The sequence below is a fragment of the Electrona antarctica genome (genome assembly GCF_951216825.1).
Source record: "Electrona antarctica genome assembly, chromosome: 4".
Taxonomy (NCBI): domain Eukaryota; kingdom Metazoa; phylum Chordata; class Actinopteri; order Myctophiformes; family Myctophidae; genus Electrona; species Electrona antarctica.
The window spans coordinates 51,182,081-51,205,566 of NC_136809.1; the positions used below are offsets into that span (position 1 = coordinate 51,182,081).

At 43.3% G+C, this 23,486-nt stretch overlaps 1 protein-coding gene across 4 annotated transcripts in view; it reads left to right on the top strand.

The window, feature by feature from the left end:
- The window catches only part of LOC306922418 (ral guanine nucleotide dissociation stimulator-like 1), a 40,775-nt gene that overhangs the window by 1,689 nt on the left and 15,600 nt on the right, over nucleotides 1-23,486 (top strand). For 3 of the 4 annotated variants that reach the window (XR_013789921.1, XM_079500012.1, XM_079500011.1), the window contains 6 exons: nucleotides 214-453; nucleotides 11,097-11,392; nucleotides 20,768-20,812; nucleotides 21,657-21,826; nucleotides 21,942-22,084; nucleotides 22,748-23,062. Coding sequence is in view for 3 of the 4 variants with exons in the window: in XM_079500012.1 (XP_079356138.1) it covers nucleotides 304-453; nucleotides 11,097-11,392; nucleotides 20,768-20,812; nucleotides 21,657-21,826; nucleotides 21,942-22,084; nucleotides 22,748-23,062 (1,119 nt within the window). In the remaining variant the exon portion in view is untranslated. Of the gene's footprint in view, nucleotides 1-213; nucleotides 454-9,209; nucleotides 9,256-11,096; nucleotides 11,393-20,767; nucleotides 20,813-21,656; nucleotides 21,827-21,941; nucleotides 22,085-22,747; nucleotides 23,063-23,486 lie in introns of those variants that run through there. The other variant, XM_079500013.1, reaches the window with a different exon arrangement.

Consider the following 23,486-nt stretch of genomic DNA (forward strand, 5'->3'; position numbering starts at 1 on the left):
ATGACTACTACTGTCTCAGCTTCTCGAGGATTGTTTTTCTCATAGAAACATGAGAAAGAATTGGAGACGATAGCTTTCAGTATGCTATGGATCAGAACACTTCTCTTTGAATATTGAACTATTCTTTATTATGTTCATTATAACAAAATAGTTCCGTGGGTGCATGAAGGCGAGTTACTTTTCTAATTCTAATGTTCCGTCCCCGTCGCACAGATGCCAGAAGCTATGGTGGAACTCGGACACAGGAGGACCTCTGTAGTGTGACACCAAGCCATCTTCGTTCTTCATTCTGCAGTGGTGGACATGAGGTCCACCGGTCTGAGGTCCAAAGTGGGGAAGGTGAAGAGGCTGCTGTTGAGGAGGGGTCATTCACTGGATATCCACACGGACATCGAGCCAGGCGTCCGGCTGAGGAGCTTCCAGTCGCTGGACACTGATGATGGACAATCTGAGGTAAGTCACTAGTGGGGCCGAAACAGATGGCCAGGTTGTACGCGTCCATCATGTTCTCATCACTGTACTGGGAGAGACTGGAGAGAGAGGAGACGTCAATATGTGTCATGTATGTTATTTACAGTGGTGGATAAAGTACTCTCATGATTTACCGCATTTTCACGATCTTTCAAAAATAGCAGACCTACAAGCTCATAGCGCGCCACCGAGTGGCGCACTATGAGCTTGTAGATCTGCTATTTTTCAATAGCTAAAGTATAACATAATGCTTAGTAGAGTTCCTTGATACCGTCTCAGCAATGTAATCCCATTGAACCAGAGAGTGATCTTAAAAAGCTACCCGCTGTGTACTGTACATTTCCTGTTCTACCCAAGGAAGCTTTGAGAAGGAAGAGAAGTGGCCACGTGACTGGGCTGCGCCATGACACTTTCATGGACACTTTCATGGGAGCCAAACTCCCCGGAAGTTTGGCAGAATGCACTGGAGTCAATGAGTGCTCAGTGACCAGCTCATGAACAAACATTATTTATGAATGACTGAGGCCTTTTGTAAAGTAATCACTTCTGGAAAATAACAGAAGACATGTAACACATTATTGTCTGCTGTGTTGCTTTTCGATGTGTACACTGTGTAATTTTTATAGAGTTATGGTATCTAAAGAGCACAAAGTACCTTTCTGAACGTACCATCGCGAGACTTCCCACAGTTTTCTGCCTGGCAGCCAAATCTCGCGATACTTCGGAGCCAGAAACGATACCTGCTGCTGTTTAGATCCTCAGATAAAATTATATACTGTGCACTCTGTGCACGTCGAAAAGTAAGTGATTAGAAAACAACCTGTGATATGTATTCTTTTATATTCCTGAACCGATTATATGACAAAGGTCTCATTTGTTTGTTATGAGCTGGTCCAGCTGGCTCCATTCACTGCCATGTATTCATTGCACTTCCGGTGTGAGTTTGGCTCCTATGAAAGTGTCCATGAAAGTGTCATGGCGCAGCCCAGTCACGTGACCACTTCTCTTCCTTCATAAGCCTTATAAATACTTTTAGCAAGGAAAGTATGCTGTTTAACTGGTAAGGAACCTGAAGAGTTTCATTCCATAATGAACACTGGAGTGGTGACACCTGTTCTCATCATTGACAGACAGTACAGCTGCTTGAAAACATGAGATCATGTGAACAATAGCATGGACTTTGCTTGTTGCTTCCTCTTAACGTAGAACTGATTTGTTACAGGCTTTCACAGTCAGGGAGCAGTAATTTACTTTGGACCATTTCACAGCTGGCATGCAGTAGATGCACTGTAAAGTCCTGAGCATTCATTTAACTCTGCGAGTGTACAAATGTTACCAAATGGGCATTTGTACACTCCCTGAGTTACAAATGAACACATTTACACTGGACTTGACAGTGTACTGTCTATTTAGAATGACTAGTCTATTTAATGCGAATGTATACTTCATCGTAAGGGATGCCTATTCTTAGTTGAAAGATTGTTATTTTTAGAAAGTGACACTTTTTGGTATGACAAAGTATAAATTAGGCATTAGTGTACTGTACAGCATAATGGCTACCATGGTGAACGATGCTGGTTTGACGTCAGATGCTAGCTTATTACCTGTGATTGCCAAATGTTTCCATTCAGCTCTACAGTTTCACTCAAAACAGCATGAAGAGCTATTTGTGGAACTTGCAAAAAAAAGGAAGTGGTCTGTCATTCCCGGAGTGCTGTTTTATCCCGATAAATGGTGTCATTTCAAATATGGCTATATATATATAAGGTCTGAAATGAATAGTTTGAATGGAATTACAAGTTAATTCTAAAGATGGATGATGTGTGTGCCTACAGTATGCTTGTGCATGTATTGTATGCTATGCACACTACGTGCTTGTTGTGTTGACCTGTCACCTCATCACCCATTCATTTATCAAATGAACACTAATTAAGCTCTCAGTGTTCCTTTCATCCTCTTGTTGGATGGATGGGTTTGGAATTTCCGGTGGAGAGGTTGTGAACTCATTAGTAGACAGTTTTTCCAGTCTCCTTGTTATTGCTAGTAATGTGTGCTATGCCTAACGAGAAAAAGAAGCCTGATGATGATCAGAATAACACTAAACATGCTTACGTTTTTTTCAACAAGGTGGTCCGTGGAGGTATTGCATGTGGTCCCTGACCATGCATTTTGTAATGTAGGATTTGTTTTTGTTTTCTAATTGTCTCCACCAGACCGAAGGCATGGGGAGAGAGTATTTTTTGCACTCCGTCCGTCCGTGTGTCTGTCCGTGTGTGTGTCCGTCCGTTGCCAGCTAATCTCCGGCACCGTTGGCCCGATCCATGCCAAACTTTGCACACACACTCCCTAGATGCCAACGATGAACCTCTGCCCCAAATTTTCCAGAACGGCCTGTTATAGCACCACCAGGAGGCCGACTTTTGTAAAACACAGTTTTTGCTATTACGCCTCCAGACGCCTCCAGACCGAAAATCCCGCAAATCTTTACACAGTATCTCTATAGAGCGTCGCAGTCGCGCCCCCTACCATGGACCAGGAAATGATTCTCCGTTCATTTTCCTCATAGACATTTCAGAAAGTATTTATTTAAAGACGTTTACGCCGCGGACAAAGCCAACTCGAGTCGTGACAAATCATTAGAAAGAAAAAAAAACGGCAGGTTACAACACTTTTTTTGTTGTTTTTCTTCTTTGTAATTATTTGTTTGGTCCAAAATATTGTTTGTGTTGTCATGAGTTGTCACGACTCGAGTTGGCTTTGTCCGCGGCGTTTCCTGGTCCATGGTAGGGGGCGGGACTGCGACGCTCTATAGTCATGTGCTCAAGACGGAGCTGTCCGATATTTCATATTCCATCCTAATTGGCTAACATTGGCTTTCAAAGTTTGCAGGACTGGCTCGTTTTGAACAAAAAGCCTCAAATCATGAACGCAGCGTGCAATTTATGCGAAATCTTTCACGCACTTTCCTACTAGGCTGAGGAATATATCCCACCCTTTTCACATTGGCCTGTTATAGCGCCACCAACAGGTGGATTTTTGCAAAACACATTTTTGTTACAAAATGCCTCAAATCATCCAATTGCCATCAAAGGCATAAGAACAAATGGCACCCTTTTCACATTGTAGATATTGGATGGAGCCCGCCCCACACACCACAGGTAGAATTCTGGTCAGAATTGTCAATAAAGAACGTCTTTCTTGTACCTGTGGTGTGTGGGCTCCATCCAATATCTACTGAAGTTTCTTTAGCCCAGCACCCAGCCTGTCGATGTGCGTATTCTACGTCCACCTTTTTCACATTGGCCTATTATAGCGCCACCAGGAGGCCACAACCGTCTGCCCTGGTGGAAGGGGCACTTTTTCTAGTTTTCTTTCCACTAGTTGAGAAACCGTGAACTGAGTGACCTATGATGACCGTCCATGTAGTTGGAGGTCAAGACATTCAAGGTCAAGACATTCAACAGAAAAACTGATTGAAATGAATTAAAACTAGAAAAAGTCTCCACCAGGAGAATAGGACTGTGTGAGATGTTTGGCAAAATGTTTAGGAGTAATATAAACATGTTTTTTTTGTGCCTGGTGGCACTATAATAGGCCAATGTGAAAAGGGTGCCATTTCTTCATACGCCTTTAATGGCAATTGGATGATTTGAGGCATTTTGTTCCAAAAATGTGTTTTGCAAAAATCAACCTGTTGGTGGCGCTATAACAGGCCAATGTGAAAAGGGTTCCTCAGCCTAGTAAGAAAATGTGTGAAAGATTTCACGTAAATTGCATGCTGCGTTCATGATTTGAGGCTTTTGTTCAAAAGGGGGCAATCTTGCAAACTTGTGAAAGCCAATTATAGCCAATTAGGATGGAATATGAAATATCGGACAGATCCGACTTGAGCACATGACCATAGAGATACTGTGTAATGATTTGTGAGATTTTTGGACAGAATCTGGAGGAGTAATATATATATTTTTTTAATACGTGGTGCCAAAGTTTGTGTTTTCGCCATTGAGAATGCATTTGGCGTTTAAATTAAATAACTCAGAAACTATAAAACATTTCAAAGTAAAAAGTTCCACCATGTGTCTCCATAGTCAGCTGAATTATAAAAAATGTGAATGGATTTTCTAGGTGAAAGTGATTTTTGGGCAGTTTTGCGTGGGCTCTCAATGTGTTAACATGGACCCACTACTCCCTAGACATCATGGATATTCATGTTGAAAAGAAGAAATAAACTGCCCTGACTTCTCTGAAGGAAGTGGGTGCAGGTGCAACATGGTAAGAGCCGCAGTATGTCCTTGGTGTACTAGTGGCAGGTCTTTGGAATTGATGATCTGTACGGAAATCTGTGGCAGCACCTTTTCTCTTCCAATCTAGTGCAGTTCTTTGTTTCAGCCAAATAACCTAACTGTGGAACTTTTAAACATAATGTGAACTTTTCTGCTATGGCCTACCTACAGTACACCATGCATGGGCAACTGGTGGCCTGGGGGCCACATGCGGCCCCCCACCATCACTTAATGCGGTCCGCAGGTTAATGTCAGAATACTGATATATTATTGATTTTACTAGTATTAAAATGTTTTTATGTCCACTGTATTTGTATTTAGTTCATACAGTTAACATAACTATAACTAAATGCATTTGAAATGAAATAAAATGCTCACTTTTCAGGATTCCAGTTCAAAACATTCAGGATTTCAATTCAAATATAGCAAAAATATTTTTGCTACGACAGTAATATGCAATGTGACCCTCTGGAGTGAGTGTGGAACTATAGTGGCCCTCTGGAGTGAGTGTGGAACTATAGTGGCCCTCTGGAGTGAGTGTGGAACTATAGTGGCCCTCTGGAGTGAGTGTGGAACTATAGTGGCCCTCTGGAGTGAGTGTGTAACTATAGTGGCCCTCTGGAGTGATTGTGGAACTATAGTGGCCCTCTGGAGTGATTGTGGAACCATAGTGGCCCTCTGGAGTGGGTGTGGAACTATAGTGGCCCTCTGGTGTGGAATAGTGGCCCTCTGGAGTGAGTGTGGAACTATGCCCTCTGGAGTGAGTGTGGAACTATAGTGGCCCTCTGGAGTGAGTGTGGAACTATAGTGGCCCTCTGGAGTGAGTGTGGAACTATAGTGGCCCTCTCCATCGTCAAAGTTGCCCACCCCTGGCCTACACTACGGTTATTTGTGACTCAACTGTCCAGACTGCTATAGAGAGATCTTTCTAACCTTGAATGTTATGAATATCTACAGTGAAAAGTAGACTTTTCATAGCCAATGCCAAGTGCGATACAAAACGGCAGTCCGATGCATATAGCTATTTGTGGATCAGGCATCTGTTTTTGTGAATTAGTGGAGAACAATCTCTTGGGAAGGGAGACTGTGAATTTGTCTCTATAAGTTCCCAGGAAGGGAAAAATAATAGTTCCCAGTGATTGTTTTTGAGAGACTGAAAGTATGGATGGCATATTGTATTTTATGTTAGTATAAATTACTATACTGAAGAGAAATCTGAATTGGCAGGTAGCCTATATGTTTGCATAAGGAATTTGTCATGATGGGGTTGTTGATGCATTATGCTGAATGTAAAACCATTTATTCGAAACAAAGATAACCATATAAAGAAAATAGAAATTGTATTTGATTATGCTGATATAGCAAGTAGATCAGGTGTTTTCAACTTATTGTGAACGAGGGACCACCACCCTGACTTAGAATTAACCTGGGGACCACTGTTGTGTTCGGTGGGATATATGGGCTAAGATTAGAGCTTTTGTAACACTTGCTATGCATCCCATGTGTATTCATGCCACTGTTTCTCAACCAATAATAATGACTCAACCAGACAATCCAGTGCACTTCCCCTTCCTGAGATTGACTCCCTTTTTTTAATTTTTTATTTCTTGACCTCCAACTTGTCAGTAAATGACTACATGAATGGTCATCATAGGTCACCAGGTCATTCAGTTCACCTACATTACTAAATGCATGGTCAGTCACCACATCCTTTTCGCGGCGAGGTGGAAAACTGGCGAGTTCTCCGGTATTCTTGTGAAACATGTGGCTAAAAAACCCTTTTCAACCCTTTTCATATCAAGGCCCATTATTTATTTAGCATTTGAGCCATGGACCACCATTTGATGACATTTGCCTCTCAGAGTCAGACCCAAAACTAAAGAATATTTTGCTGTCATTGGATAAGGTTTTGTCCACAATTCCATGCTGTTGCCAAACGTTGATCGAAATAACAATTCTTCTACATTCTCTAATTGTGTAGACTTCTTGTGAATTAAGTAATGCAGATGATTAACAATTATTTAACTTGTGAGAGCGTAAAATGAAACCAAATGGACCCGTACGGGTCCATTTTCGTTTAATTATTCAATTTCAATTTGGTTTTATTTTTTTAATTTAATTTCAATTAATTTCAATTAATTTAATTTCAAATGCATTTATAACTCAGGAGTTATAATAATAATAATATAATAACTTTATTTATATAGCACCTTTCAAAAAACAAGTTTACAAAGTGCTTTACAGATAATAATAGCAGTAAAATAATACAATAAGAATAAAACAAAATAAAATAATAAACACAATTTAAAACATTCATAAAAAGGCTGTGCAATAAAGGTGAGTTTTTAACCGCGATTTAAAAGAGGATACTGAGTTTGCCAGCCTGAGATCCTCAGGCAGTGAGTTCCACCCTTTAATAGGGTTAACCTGGATGATCTCAGGCAGCGGCCAGGCTTGTAGGGAGTTAAAAGATTTCGGATGTAAGCAGGTGCCAGACCATTTAGAGCTTTAAAAACAAGTAATACTAGAAAAAGTGCCCTTCTGGGCACAGGTCTCCACCAGGAGGATAGGAGTGTGTGTGTTTAGGAGTAATATAATGTGTGTGTGTGTGTGTGTGTGTGTGTGTGTGTGTGTGTGTGTGTGTGTGTGTGTGTGTGTGTGTGTGTGTGTGTGTGTGTGTGTGTGTGTGTGTGTGTGTGTGTGTGTGTGTGTGTGTGTGTGTGTGTGTGTGTGTGTGTGTGTGTGTGTGTGTGTGTGTGTGTGTGTGTGTGTGTGTGAGAGACACAGCTTGGCCTGTTGTAGCGCCACCATGAGGCTGATTTGAAAACTGTCAAGTGGCATTTCTTCCTCAGCCTAGTGGGAATATGCATGCACAGTTTCACCGCAATCGGACGCTGCGTTGAGTAGTTGCGGCGATTTGTACAAAACGGGTACAAAGCGGGCTACTCCTGAAAAGTTTAGAAGCCAATCGTAGGCAATGAAGGTGGATTATGAGAAATCAAAGAAACCCGTCTTGATCACATGACTATGGAGAGCATGTGTACCGATTTGCGTGAAATTTGGATAACATCTGAAGGAGTAATATTAGACAATGTGTTTTACATATGTCGGCCTCCTGGTGGCGCTATAAAGAGCAGATGTGAAAAATTCCAGGCAAAGGTTTTTCCTTGGCCTCTAGGGAGTTGGCAAAAAAGGTTATCCACAAATCCGTGCAGTTGGAGGTAAAAACACTTTTTGGCCGGTTATAGCGCCACCATGAGGCTGAGTTGAAAATGTTCACGTGGCATTTCTTCCTCGGCCTAGTGGGAATGTACGTGCGCAATTTCACGGAAATCACATGATGTGTTCATGATTTGCAGCATTTTGTTTGAAACTGAGCACTCTTGCGAACTTTGGAAGCCAATCTTAGCCAATCAGGATGGAGTCTGAGAAATCTGAAAGACCCGTTTCGTTGAATGGCTCTAGAGAGACTGTGTACTAATTTGCTTGATGTTTGGACAAAATCTGTAGGTGTACTGTCCAAAAACTTGTTTTGCACAAAGCGGCCTCCTGGTGGCGCTATAACAGGCCGTTCTGGAAATTTTGGGGCAGAGGTTCATCGTTGGCATCCAGGGAGTGTGTGTGCACAATTTGGCATCGACCGGGTTAACGGTGCCGGAGATTAGCTGTTCACAGACGGACGGACACACGGACGGACGGACACACGGACACACACACGGACGGACGGACGGAGTGCAAAACATACTCTCTCCCCATGCCTTCGGCCTGGTGGAGACAAAAATCTTAAAATCTATTCTAAAACTTACAGGTAACCAATGAAGAGCCGCAAGGACAGGTGTAATGTGCTCACTTCTCTTTGTGCGCGTCAGTAGTCTAGCAGCTGCATTTTGTATCAGTTGTAGTCTGTGAATGTTCTGTTTACTGATACCTGAATAAAGTGCATTGCAGTAATCTAATCTGGAAGAGATAAAAGCATGATAAAGATCTATAGCCTAAGGGTCCATTTGGTTACCAACTCTCCTTCATATAGCTCCATGGGGACCACCTGGAACCCCCTCAAGGACCACTGGTTGAGATACCACTGTTGTATGACGTCCAGTTGCCGTCCGACCGCCCACACCTTTTTGACAAGCACAAGCAGCCTGCATGTGAGCCACACGACCTCGGGTGTCGCTCAGTCTCAACGAAACTGCTGCGGAAAAGTTGAACCTTTTTCTAAAGGACTTATTCATTCATTGGGCTTCAGTTCTTTTTCGACGTTCGAGCTCGCGCTGGCTAATGTTAATCGCACGTTCTGTCGCTTTAACGTGAATGAATGCACGTTGAACGTGGACGGACTGTCACTTAACGCACATCGACAGCCTGATCCCATACAATAGAAATCCTTCCGAACGAACGGCCACTAGCCACTCGATCGGGTCCCTTTGGGGAAAAACAGTGGACCTTTGCGCAGCTTTCCCAAATCTACAGTAGACCTATGGGGAAATGGCAAATATCAATGGTAGGTTATAATTAAACATGTGTTTTTGTTTGCTTCGTATGATATATATAATAAATATAGAATGTATGGAACTTCTCTACAGGAAAACTTGCTAACTTTAATTTGCGCGTGTTCATCATCTGTGCAGTGTTCAGATTAATTCAATGTAGGATAGGATAGGTCTACTCTGTCATATCTGACATTAAAGCGCCTATGGTGCATGTTGCATAACGCTATAGTAGCAATGCTGTTTTCATTTAGTATTTAGTTTTTTGGGAGAAACGTCTTTAAAATTGAACCTTTCCAGTAGGCTGCAGTGTCCTGTATTGCCTCACGTCGTATTTTTGGATCAACATGATTTCATGACTTGAGTCAGACAGTGATTTAAATGTATCATCACAGTGTGATCTAAAACATTGTTAGCAAAATATTGCGGTTGTTAGGCTACCGTTTATTTGACTCACTGAGCATTCAAAGACTGCCAAACATGCTGTCATCATCACACAGCTATCAGCTGAGTCTAATCTCTTCATCAGTCAGTGGCCGCACTTTGAGTTAAAAAGTAATATAATCTACATTGAGTCTGACTTTTACTTGGGTAAATTATTTTCACATTTGGACAGTGTCTGACTCAAACATGTCAGGCTGTGAATGTGATAAAATGACTCAAATGTAGGCTATATATAAATTATGTAGCCTTTCTGGTTATTGTTTAAGGTTTTTCATAACCTGTCAAATAAATGAACATAATTATGATAAACTGAGGGACATTAGATAAAAGGGTTGGTGAATGGAGTATAAATTAAGTTTTAGAATTCAGCTGTGGCCCCACTTTGGTGTCATGTTACTTTTGGTGGTGAAGTATTGTTGGAGATCTGAGTTATCACGTCACCTTCAGATTGTCATTGCAAGGTTTGTAATGAACGTTTATCTCTGAAAGGTGTGTGAGTGTGTGTGCGTGCATGCGTTCGTTTCCACAGCTAATCTCTACGGTTTTCACTACGATAATGGAAAATGAATACAGCATCTTGCCAGGCTAGCCAATTATAATGCTCCTGTCCCTCCTGTAGCCTATGGGATGTACTGGGACTAGCCAATCAATAATCAATCCATTTTTTTACAGCCCATTTTGCCTAGCCTATAGGTTGGCTCCGGGTAGAAAATGGGATTGACATTCAAAATAGTAAGATTTTTGTGGGGGGGGGGGGGGGGGGGGGGGGTCATGTCCCGGACCCGGTAGTGGTGTAAAACAAATAATCGATTCAGCAATGCATCGCCATTCGTTCGTACACAATTCTGCATCGATGCAGCAACGTGACATAGTCGATAATCGAAGTATGTGCATATGTATGTATAGAATATTATATAATATAAATTAAAATAAAATATGTTGTTTGGTATATATGACTATTGTTAATGTTTTTTTGTGGCTTTCGTCTTTTATTTGATATTTTTTTTTATGGAGGGATAGACAGTATGCTGACAGGAAATGGGGAGAGAGATGGGGGGTTAACCTGCAGTAAAGGCCGTCGGGATCGGGTGTCGAACCCGCGGCACACTGCCAGACTGGATTACCAGCCAAGGTGCCTGGACCGCTGAGCCACAGCCCAGGCCCTGACTGCTTGTAGAAAAGTGTGATGCATCGCGAATTGCGATGCATCGTAGAATCTAATCGTTACCTGGTGAATCGCAATCAAATTGAATCACGAGGGCAGTGCACACGTCTATGTCCCAGTGGAAAAGTGATGCATGTGCATACTCTCTATTCCAAAACGTATTCAGACATTGTCTGTCCGGACAACCTCGGTTCCAACACTCTTCCCCAGCCATAATTTTCTTCTCTTCTCTTCCTCCTTTTATAGGATCCAAGGCAGGAATGGGGGGAGGAGGTGGATGAGGATGGAGCTGTGTTTGGCATCACCCTGTGCAGGGAACTCGCCCAGCCGGTCATGGAGACGTCCGAGGAGCCCCCCCCGGTCTCCGGCTTCCGCCAGTATCACGCGGTGAAGGTGCGCAGACTGAAGGCCGGCACCCTGGAGCGCCTGATCACCCACCTGCTGGACCCGGAGCACCGGGAAGCTGACTTCACACGGGTCTTCCTCTCGACCTACAAGGCCTTCACCTCCACCAGCTCCCTCATTGAGCTGCTGTTTGAGAGGTGAGAGACCAGACTTCCCGCTGTTAGAAGCCGTCACGATTACACATTTAACTTTACTATTAATCCATCATTCACATGTTTAATTAACGATTTAATCGTTTACCCGCCAGGAACATAGGAATATTAACACGTAGAATCTTGTAGCCTGCCACAAACGGAAAAGCCGTTTTAACAGCGATGTATTCATTAATGCATGTTTTAATACGATCGTATCGAAATCTACCGTCCGTTAGCTTTGTTATGCTTCTGACACAATGGGCGCGGCCATTTTGAAAATGCGCGCGCATCCACTAACATTGCCGGCTCTGTTTTCAGACGGCTTTATCTCACAGAAGCGACATTGCAGAGGACGCTTTGTCCCAGAAAAGCGTTTTCAACGGCCTGTAGCAGGCGCTGTGATACTCGCGGTCCACTTTTTCCACCACCGACCGAGAGAACGAGCACCAGCTTCGTCAACACACACGGAATGGTTTCATAGTAAAATGCGATACGGATATTTGGCTCTTCAAAGTAAGTGTCACGCGTGATTAAACCATGGCAATACGCAATCGAGGGATTAATTAATGGCGGCAGGCTAAGAGTTAATTGACTACCTAGCTGATCCTTCACACGCCTTAATGTCAAGTACAGCATGTGGTGTAGTACTCTGCCGAGTCTGCCCCAGTTGACTCGCCATCAGGCTGCTTTCTGTTGCCATGCTCAACCGGCCTCCTCCCTATAGCTCAACCTGCTTAGATCTGCTATTACTGTTTTATTCAGCCAGGCCCTCTCCAGCTCCACTTCCATAGATCTGCTTTTACTGTTTTATTCAGCCAGGCCCTCTCCAGCTCCACTTCCATAGATCTGCTTTTACTGTTTTATTCAGCCAGGCCCTCTCCAGCTCCACTTCCATAGATCTGCCATTACTGTTTTATTCAGCCAGGCCCGCTCCAGCTCCACTTCCATAGATCTGCCATTACTGTTTTATTCAGCCAGGCCCTCTCCAGCTCCACTTCCATAGATCTGCTTTTACTGTATGGGTCTTTGGGTGGATTATGTTACTCCTCCTGACCAAAGAATATGCACACGTACTGTATGCAGCAGGGAGACATAAAAGCAGATCTAGTCTACCAAAACTATTGTCATGCCATAGCCATCAATCAACCTTTTCAATCAATAGGTGAGTTGTCCAGACTGAAGGGGTTGAAATGTTTATGAGGCTATGAGTTTTGATTTCCTGTGGTGCCTCATTGTCTCCACCAGGCCGAAGGCATGGGGAGAGAGTATGTTTTGCACTCCGTCCGTGTGTGTGTGTGTGTGTCCGTCCGTCCGTCCGTCCGTCCTTCCTTCCGTCCGTCCGTTATCAGCTAATCTCCGGCACTGTTGGCCCGATCCATGCCAAACTTTGCACACACACTCCCTGGATGCCAACGACGAACCTCTGCCCCAAATATTCCTCAACAGCCTGTTATAGCGCCACCATGATGCCGATTTAGGCAAAACACATTTATGTAGATTACTCGTACACATTTTATCCATACATCACACAATTCGGTATACACTATCTCCATAGTCATGTGATCAACACGGAGCGGCACCATTTCCCATCTTCCATCCTGATTGGCTAAGATTGGCTTCCAAAGCTCACACGATTGGTCCGTTTCGAACAAAATGCCACAAATCACAAACACAGTGTGCAATTTCCGTGAAATTATACATGCACATTTCCACTAGGGCCGAGGACGACATGCCACAATTTTTTTCCCCAAATCAGCCTCACGGTGGCGCTATAACAAGCCAATTCCTGTTTTTAGCTATAACTGCATCGATCTGTATACAAGTTATGTATGCGCACTCCCTAGAGGCCATGGAAAAACATTGTCCCTGCATCCCTCCACATCGGTTGGAGGTTATAGCGCCACCATGAGGCCGATTTCTGCAAAACACATTGCTTAGTCGCACAGATTTCATCCAAATCTCACGCAAATCGGTCCACATGATCTCTGTAGTCAGATTTGGATTTCATGGATTTCTCAGATTCTACACAGATTGGCTAAGATTGCCTTACAAAGTTTTCAGGAGTGGCCCGTTTTCGTTCCAAATGCTGCATATGTCCTGCTCATCCAGAATTCTATCCTCAGAGATGCTATGAGTGGCTCTGCATTTCCTCAACAAAATGAAGAAAATTGTTGCAAAAAACTAAAACAAAAAAACTCCTAAACATTTTGCCAAGCATCTCACACAGTCCTATCCTCCTGGTGGAGACCTGTCCCCAGAAGGGCACTTTTTCTAGATTGGCAACAGGTGAGGAAGAGTTATTATCAGATGGATTGGTGACAGCTGAGCGGGGGAAGAGTTGTTATCAAATGGATTAGTGACAGGTGAGTGAAGTAAGAGTTGTTATATCAGATGGATTAGTGACAGGTGAGTGAGGTAAGAGTTGTTATATCAGATGGATTAGTGACAGGTGAGTGAGGTAAGAGCTATCAGATGGAAGATCGATTGGCAGCAGGTGAGCAGGGGGAGGAATTATTAGCAGGTGAGATTGAATCAGGTGAGCAGGTGTGTCGGTTGTGTGATCAGTTCAGCAGTTGAGATGTTATCAGATGCTTTGTTAACACTAGCGCGTCGGAGCGGTCAGGCTGACCGATTTTGAAATTTTGAAGTGGATTTTCTTTGCCCATGAAGTCCTGAGAAAGTTCCCCTTGCATGACTTTTTCTAAATTCGATTCAAACCATCTCTGTTTTTTTTTTCATCTGAAACGTTTTGGAAATATGATTTTAGACATAATTCTACTAAAATGTCTGCTCTTTTTCGGTCCGTGGGACCGCTCTTAGAGCCCTCACCCTTTCTCCCCCACAAGCAGTGCTGTTCACACCTTCCTCCCGGCTGGAGACGGGCATTGTTCAAGCTAATGTGTCATTTGCATTCCAACTACTTCCACATGTAGGCAAACTTACATTACAAACTTACATAAACTAAATGTTGTTTTAGATGTTATATTTGTTATATGCGGTTTGCAGAAATAACGATGTCTGACTTTATTTCTCGAAACGGAAAAATAAATATGGTGTGTGGTATTGTTTCCACCAAGCGCATAGCTCAATAGATATAAATACATGTTGACTATACACGCCATCTTTAGCATAATTATGTTGGAATAATAAAGTTTATAGCATTGTGACTATGTCGCGCATATTCATTTCATATATCAGCGCATCAAAAATATGGTGAAATATGGTGTGTTTGCCGATGCGATTTTTTTTTTCCCAGGCCGTTTTCAATATACCCTGAGCTGTGGACCTCTTTCCTAGTCAAAGGCTGTTTTCAATGAAATGACTTGTGTATAATATGAATAAATGGTACATCCTACATTTATTTTGTACCGTAGGCTATAGTTTTTGAACGAATATTACCATGTAGGCCTGAAATGTCTTTATTGTCTCAATACAAAGTTGTACATCAGCGCGAATCAGCGCGATGCCAAATAAAAATGACAGTGTTTGAAATCAGTCCAACCCGATAGACGTCCCGAACTTCTAAATGTTTTGTCAGTCAGAAGAACAGTTCTGTCCGTCCTTCTTTGTAAACTTTTCTGCACGCGACCAGTGGAACTGATTTCCACGCATCACGGCTCTCTTTTTTTCACGGCTCTCTCCCTCTCTCGTGGAGAGGGAGAAAATATCCAAGTAACTGACGGTGAGGTATGCGGAAGTGCATTTTAGATAACGCTGTAGCACTATTTGTGGCGGTGATGCGTCACATGACTTGATCTATCCTATGGTGTATATATAAACCGTGCTGCTGCTACGGACCTTTCTGCTGGCACAATAAATCAAATATATATAAATTACATCGATCATAGGCGGCGGGTATGTAAGGCTAGGCCAGGCTTAGCCTTCCCAAAAATTATGCTGGGTATTTTTAAAATATATATAGGCTAATATGTGCGCAGCATTATATAGAAGGCTAGCCGCTCCCAAACTCCCAACTCCTTTGTCTGTAGCCTAAACTTTTCTGATTTGCACGCACGCACGCACGCACAGCTCTTTCCTTTTTTTGGCACAATCAATCAAATATATATTAATTACATCGATGTTTCCCCCTCTATATAAAATGACAATATATAACTAATGTCGTATTTCGTCTGAGCAATGTGCCTACTCTGGCAATAACGTGTGGTAGCCTATTGTATTGGCTCAATACAAAGTCGGACAGTGTTTGCTGCGCAAGGGTATTCAATATAGCGCTCACACCGTCACTATAATTATAGTTTGGTAAACTGAAATAAAAAATAACTTTGAGTTGTCCTGTCTAGTTGAAACTGCTGCCTTGAATTCGTTGGAATGTAACATTTAGAAGACAATGGCAAGCCGTCAACGGGTGCAGAGAGAGGTGTGAAGATCATTAGACAGTGGGGGAGACAATGGCCAATCAAATAGCACGAAAAACACCGGTCAGCCTGACCGTTAGCCGTCATGATATTAGTAGTGCATTTTTTTCAGACATCCTAGTGTTAAGGCACAGTTTCCTTTGTTTTTTTTGGTCCAGTGCCCCCTATACAATATCCAGGTCCCTTACCGCCCCCCCACAACCAATTCAAATTAAAAAGCTTTGTGCTATTGTGTTGATTATTATAATTTAGAAAACAGGGGGGAGAGGGGGAGAGGTAAAAAGCCTGTTACATTATAAGTGGAATTGTATATGGATGTCAATTCCATTTCAAAGGAGCTTTATTGGCATGAGAAAACATACGTTTACATTGCCAAAGCAAGTGTCAAAATATAATAAAAGCAGTTGAAAATGTGGAAAGTACAGTAAATACAGTTGGAGGGGGTACAGGCATTTTGTAAACAGAGCTATGTTACATTGCATCGTTATAAAGATGTTAAATGCTGGGTATAAAGCTTTTTTGAAACAAATAGCAGCAATGTATTATAGTCACTTTGGGACAAATAGCAAGACTCACAAGACTATTTAAATAGTATACAAAAAAAGCCTCAGATTTAAGATGTGATGTCACATCAGGGCCCGAGCTCTCACAGCACTGTGACTGAATGTCAACTTGTTGAAGCACATGGGCGATAACGATAAGTTGTTGTTTGGTTGAATTAATAATACAAATAAATAAATAGCCTACAATTAAAAAAGACGCAAGCAGCCTATCGTGTGACTGTGTGGACATTCTCTTTTTCTTCACTTGATTATTTTTGGGTCCAGCACTGTTTAAAGAAACTGTGGGGATGTGCATGCATATCCTACCCCTTGTTTCATGTCAGACCCATGATACTGATATGATACCGATGATGATACTGATGATGATTACTGACTATACTAACAATACTGACCATGACTAACCATGGTACTGATATGACACTGGCCATGATATTGACCATGATAGTACTGACCATGATACTGACATGATAATGCCATGAATGATACAGACATAATACTCACCTTGATAGTGACAAGATACTGACATCAGTACTGCTAATTAGGGGTGGGACGATATGGGTACCTCACGATACGATATATATCGCGATATTAGGCCCTCGATAACGATAATATCACGATATTCGATATATTGCGATATATCGATATATTGTATGAAATTTCATCAACGATATATCATGATATCTGCAGCTACAAAATACTTGGAACTGAAAAACGCTATTTCCGTGCTCGGACACAGGGAGGGACACACACATAGCTGTCTATAGTGGTTGCACCACTCAAACACTAAATTAATACTCAATAAACTCCCCCTTTGCCTCATACCCTCATCATAATACCTCACAAACACCACCAACTGACCATTATCACTGGTGTCAGTGGACTTGTCCACTGCTGGGGAAATGCATTCTGCATTTTGTATTCCCACAAAGCTGTTTGGACAAATCACCATCCAGTAATTCAGTATTTCTGGTTGCTGTGTAATCTGAGAGTGGGATTTGCTTTATTGTCTCCACCAGGCCGAAGGCATGGGGAGAGAGTATGTTTTGCACTCCGTCCGTGTGTGTGTGTGTGTGTGTGTGTGTGTGTGTGTGTGTGTGTGTGTGTCCTTCCGTCCGTCCGTCCGTCCGTCCTTCCGTCCGTCCGTTATCAGCTAATCTCTGGCACCATTGGCCCGATCCATGCCAAACTGTGCACACACACTCCCTGGATGCCAACGACGAACCTCTGCCCCAAATATTCCTCAACAGCCTGTTATAGCGCCACCATGAGGCCGATTTAGGCAAAACACATTTATGTAGATAACTCGTACACATTTGATCCATACATCACACAATTCGGTATACACTATCTCCATAGTCATGTGATCAACACAGATCTGCACAATTTCCCATCTTCCATCCTGATTGGCTAAGATTGGCTTCCAAAACTCACATGATTGGTCCGTTTCAAACAAAATGCCACAAATCACAAACAGTGTCCAATTTCCATGAAATTATACACGCACATTTCCACTAGGCCGAGGGTGACATGCCACAATTTTTTCCCCAAATCAGCCTCACGGTGGCGCTATAACAGGACAATTCCTGTTTTTACCTATAACTGCATCGACAACTTATGTATGCGCACTCCCTAGAGGCAATGGAAAAACATTTTCCCTGCATCCCTCCACATCTGCCGGTTATAGTGCCACCATGAGGCCGATTTCTGCAAAACACATTGTTTGTGTTAGTCGCACAGATTGAATCCAAATCTCACGCACATCGGTACACATGATCTCTGTAGTCATGTGATCAAGACGAGCCACTAAGATTGCCTTCCAAAGTTCAGGAGCCCGTTTTGTAAAAAATGCTGCACATGTCCTGCTCATCCAGAATTCTATCCTCAGAGATGCTATGAGTGATCTGGCTCTGCATTTCCTCAACAAAACGAAGAAAATTGTTGCAAGAAACAAACAAACAAAAAAACATGTTTATATTACTCCGAAACATTTTGCCAAACATCACACACACTCCTATCCTCCTGGTGGAGACCTGTGCCCAGAAGGGCACTTTTTCTAGTTGGATATATTTTGGCATGGGATACAAAATAAAAGTATTTTAATTGACTCATCTTAAATGAGGTGTAGCCTGTTTCCTATCCACTTTGTGCCTTGTGGCGCATATGGCTTTCACAGAGTGCTTCCACTTTTCAGGTGCTGCCGCAGTCCTCACTTTAGAGACCATGATTTCCATCCTCCTTCTTGTCTTTCTTTCTCAACGGTTGAAACCTCCAGTTGTTCTTTGGTCTTCCTTTTCCTTCTGGTGCCCATGTTACTGCTATATGTTGCGGTCCTGTCGCAGTACGTGTCCAATAATCTTCCATCTACACAGCTTCACTTCCTCAGCCAGTGGCTTCATCTCGGCTCTTTCAAGCAGGTCTTTAGTGCTGACGTGATCTTGCCAACGAAAACCGAGTATTCTTCGTAGGCATCTGCAATGGAACACATCAACTGCCTCATCAACTTTATTAATTTTCCATGTTTCACATCCATATAGCAATACTGGCGTCACCACCGTCTTGTACAGTTTTAGCTCGGTTCTTTTTGTGATGCTGTTTGAGCTCCAGGTCTTTTTCAGTCTGACGAATGCAGCTCTTGCTTTTGACAGTCTATTCCTCAGGTCCTTCATGCAGCCACCTCCCTCTTTGCAAATTGTAGCTCTCAAGTAAGTGAACTGCTCTATCAAGATCTTGTCCATGAATTGATCTGAAAATGTTCCTGGTTTCTTGCATTGATCCTCACTGTTTTTGTCTTTTGTATGTTAATCCGTAGTCCTACTCACCTGGCTTCTTCATCCATTTGTCTTGTGGTGGAGAGCAACGCTATTTCATCTGCAACATCTAGATTGTTACGTTTTGATGTCCATGTCCATTGAATTCCATTCTCTCCCTGTTCTTCTCATTACCCAGTCCATCACAATCAAGAACAAGAACCCTGACATATTGCATCCTTGTTTTGTTTTTCACCCCTGTGTCAATTATCTAATGTGATCCTGGGCTCTACACACCCTCCGCCAACCTAGTCCCCATATATGGGGGACATGGGGAGAGCAACGGACTTGAACTCATGCTTCCTTCATGCCTGAGTGTCCAAGTTGCTCCTTTACACCTGACAGGGGGGAGTTTCCCTGGTTGGAAGGAACACGTTATTCCAACCAGTTCCTTTCCCCTCCATCAGGCGCCCCGGCTGGCCAGGGGGAGGCAGTTTAGAGACCAGGATTTTTGCATCCTTGTTTGATGCCGGTTTTAACCACTCACATATTTCTCCCTGGTCTTCTATTGCACACTGGAAGTCTTCATAAAATCATTCTAACAATCTTCTCTGGGATTCCGTACTTCTTCATACTTTTCCACAGGCTTTCGTGATGAACAGAGTCGAAAGCCTTTACGAAAGTCTACAAAGGTGTCGTTGAAATCTCATTCCTCATCTTCAGTTATTGGATTTTCTGGTTCTACTCTATTGAACACTTCCTTTAAGTGTTCTGTCCATCTCAACTTAACTGCATCTCTTTCACTAATGAGGCGACCATCCTTAAATGAGCCTTTGGTAATAATTCTACTCACTGTGTGTCTCAGTGGCAGTGTCTCAAAATGCACCTGCTGATGACGACAGAAAGGGTAGCCTGGAACTCACCTATGCTTTTTATGGCCGCCAGGAGAAACTATGCGCAGCTGCGCGACATGAGACTAATTACTTAGAGCGACAGATAGAGAGAGGAGTGTGTGTGTACATGTGTGCGTGTGTCAATTTAACAAAGGTGCAGATGATCAGAAATCAGCAGAGAGTGAGCGATGTTTGCGCTACTCTATGCCGAATTGAAGTGGACTCGGACCCAGACTTTTTTTTTCCTCCCTGGAAATAAAAACGTCTGGGTTTCCGAGGCTACAGAAAGGGTAACCTCTTAATGAACCACGTGTGGCCGTTATGCAGTATAAGATGGGCGGAGTCTCCGGTAGGAGACTTGCGGAGTGTCGTTTAGTTGATAATGTATTTGTTAAACAGACTCCCTCATATCTGTGCTACTGGTGGCAACAGGTTTCCTGTGGGCTTAAAGTGATGTCACTTTTCAGTACAACCCTAACTGCTCCCAATGAGTGTTGGTTCCTTTCATGGTTGTCTCTGCTGTCTGTGTATAATGTGGGTGTGAATTTAGAGCAAATTGTAAAGCGCTTTGGATAAAGGCGCTATAGAATTGTATTGTTAATTGAATTCTGTTTTTCTCTTACAAATCCATCCATTACATACAGGACCGTAATTTAACAGGAAAAAAATAAGGTCTCCTTTTGATATCATTTTCACAATGTCTTTCGAGAATAAAAGGTTTGACTGAATGAATTTCAGCACCTCAATTTAAATATATGTTTTTAGCTGATGGGTAATTTAGTTTGGTCTCTTTCCATAGGGATGACTTGGTTGCCAATCTAGATACCACTGTCTGCCTAAGAAGGTAAGAACAACCATTATTTATTTAATAAAGAATAGAATTAAACAAACTATTGGGATTTCCCAACCCAGAGTATATTTAATACTCTGGTTTGGGAAATCCCAATAGTTTGTTTAATTGTATTCGAGAGTGAAATGGCTGCCGTGTGTATGTAATAAATGTCCCTGACCAATGACCATGGTCCCCACTAGCCCCCTGCTGCCAGTGATCAAAATGTGGCTGCAGTGTGAATGTAATAAATGTCCCTGACCAATGACCATGGTCCCCAGACTCCCCACTAACCCCCTTCTGCCAGTGAGTAATACATGTCCCTGACCAATGACCATGGTCCCCACTAGTCCGTGTGAATGTAATAAATGTCCCTGACCAATGACCATGGTCCCCAGACTCCCCACTAACCCCCTTCTGCCAGTGAGTAATACATGTCCCTGACCAATGACCATGGTCCCCAGACTCCCCACTAACCCCCTTCTGCCAGTGAGTAATACATGTCCCTGACCAATGACCATGGTCCCCAGACTCCCCACTAACCCCCTTCTGCCAGTGAGTAATACATGTCCCTGACCAATGACCATGGTCCCCACTAGCCCTGTGTGAATGTAATAAATGTCCCTGACCAATGACAATGGTCCCCACTAGCCCCCTGCTTATATAATAAATGTCCCTGACCAATGACCATGGTCCCCACTAGCCCCGTGTGAATGTAATAAATGTCCCTGACCAATGACAATGGTCCCCACTAGCCCCCTGCTTATATAATAAATGTCCCTGACCAATGACCATGGTCCCCACTAGCCCCCTGCTTATGTAATAAATGTCCCTGACCAATGACCATGGTCCCCACTAGCCCCCTGCTGCCAGTGATCAAAGTGTGGCTCCAGGAGTTCAGTGAAGACCTCTACGAGCCTCCTGAGCATCCGGCCCTCCGCCTGCTCTGTGGCCACCTGAGACCTCGCCTCTGCTTCAGACGACTGGCCCGCACTGCCGAGAGCCTGCTCAAGAAGTTCCAGGAACGAGGTACACAAAGAATAGAAGATGTTTTTTCCATAAAAGAGTGCGTCGAATTATGTGCAATGTTGTTTGTTTTGAATTAAGTTGTGAATTACGAGAATGGTTCCATGGTATTTGGTAGATTGCACCTCGGGCCGTGGGTCCACGTCGGAGCAGAATGGTTACTGTCACCGGCCAGAGGAACACGGCTATGAGGAGGACGGACTGGGTTTCATGGACTTTCTCGTCAAAGACGTGGCGGAGCAGCTGACCAGATTAGATGCTGTGAGTATTAATCTGCGATCACTATTCATTTCTACAGCATTGCATTAACAACATCGAACGTACTCCCCAAAACTCTCAGAGATGCATCCAGCCTCCAAACCTTCCAAACCGCCCTCAAAACCCACCTCTTCAATATTATATTGCTTTCCCCTGCTAACTCATTCCACAGTTTTTATTGATTTTATTCCATAAACGTAGTGTCTCCCCCCTAATAAAGTAGTTTTTATTTGTTTCCTCATAGCCCCCACGTAAGGCATCTTTGGGTACTCAGAAAAGCTCTATATAAATTTGAGATACTTACTGTATATAGGGGGGTGGCAGTGGCTCAGGGGTAGAGTGGCTGGATGGTAACTGCAAGGTTGCTAGTTCGAACCCGGGCTCCCCCAGAGTTGGTGTCGAAGTGTCCTTGAGCAAGACTCTGAACCCCTAATTGCTCCTGATGTGCTGGTTGGTGCCTTGCATGGTTTCCGCCGCCATCGGTGTATGAGTGTGCGGGTGAATGTAATGCACAATCTATGTAAAGCGCCTTGTATAAAGGCGCTATATAAATTCGCCATTTACCATTTTATTATTAACAAAAATATTAAAACCTAATTTCTATTTATTTCTGGGTGTCAATCTGCACTTGAATGGACGTGTCCTCCTTGCTACTTCTCCCTACAGGATCTGTTTGTGCAGGCGGTGCCCTTCCATTGCCTCGGCTGTGTCTGGTCCCAGCGGGACAAGAAGGAGAACCGGAACCTGGCTCCCACCGTGCGCGCCACCATCGCACAGTTCAACGCCGTCACCAACCGTGTCATTACCTCGCTGCTCTGCCCGGTCATCACGCCGAGCCCCGCTGCCACCTCCTCTCCTCTCTCCTCCCCCGTGTCACGCTGCTCCTCCCCCCATGCCACCCTAGGCTCTCCCTGTCCTTCTCACACCACCAGTCCCACTCACAGAGCGCACGTCATAGAGAGGTGGATTGCCATTGCCCAGGTCAGCATCAGTTTACAGAGAGAAAAAAATCGCCTATAATGACATTCCCAAAATGTGTGATGCCATGTTGAAAGTGGTTAATGGTTGCATTCAATAAAACGCGTACCGGTATCTAAATTATAACACGTGTCACATCATCACATGTAGATGGACGGGCATCGATTGCAATGAAATCAGTTTAATCTGCAAAAACAAAAAGTGGTTGTGTGTGTGTGTGTGTGTGTGTGTGTGTGTGTGTGTGTGTGTGTGTGTGTGTGTGTGTGTGTGTGTGTGTGTGTGTGTGTGTGTGTGTGTGTGTGTGTGTGTGTGTGTGTGTGTGTGTGTGTGTGTGTGTGTGTGTGTGTGTGTGTGTGTGTGTGTGTGTGTGTGTGTGTGTGTGTGGTACTTCCGTGCTCATACACACACACATAGTCACGTATAGGAG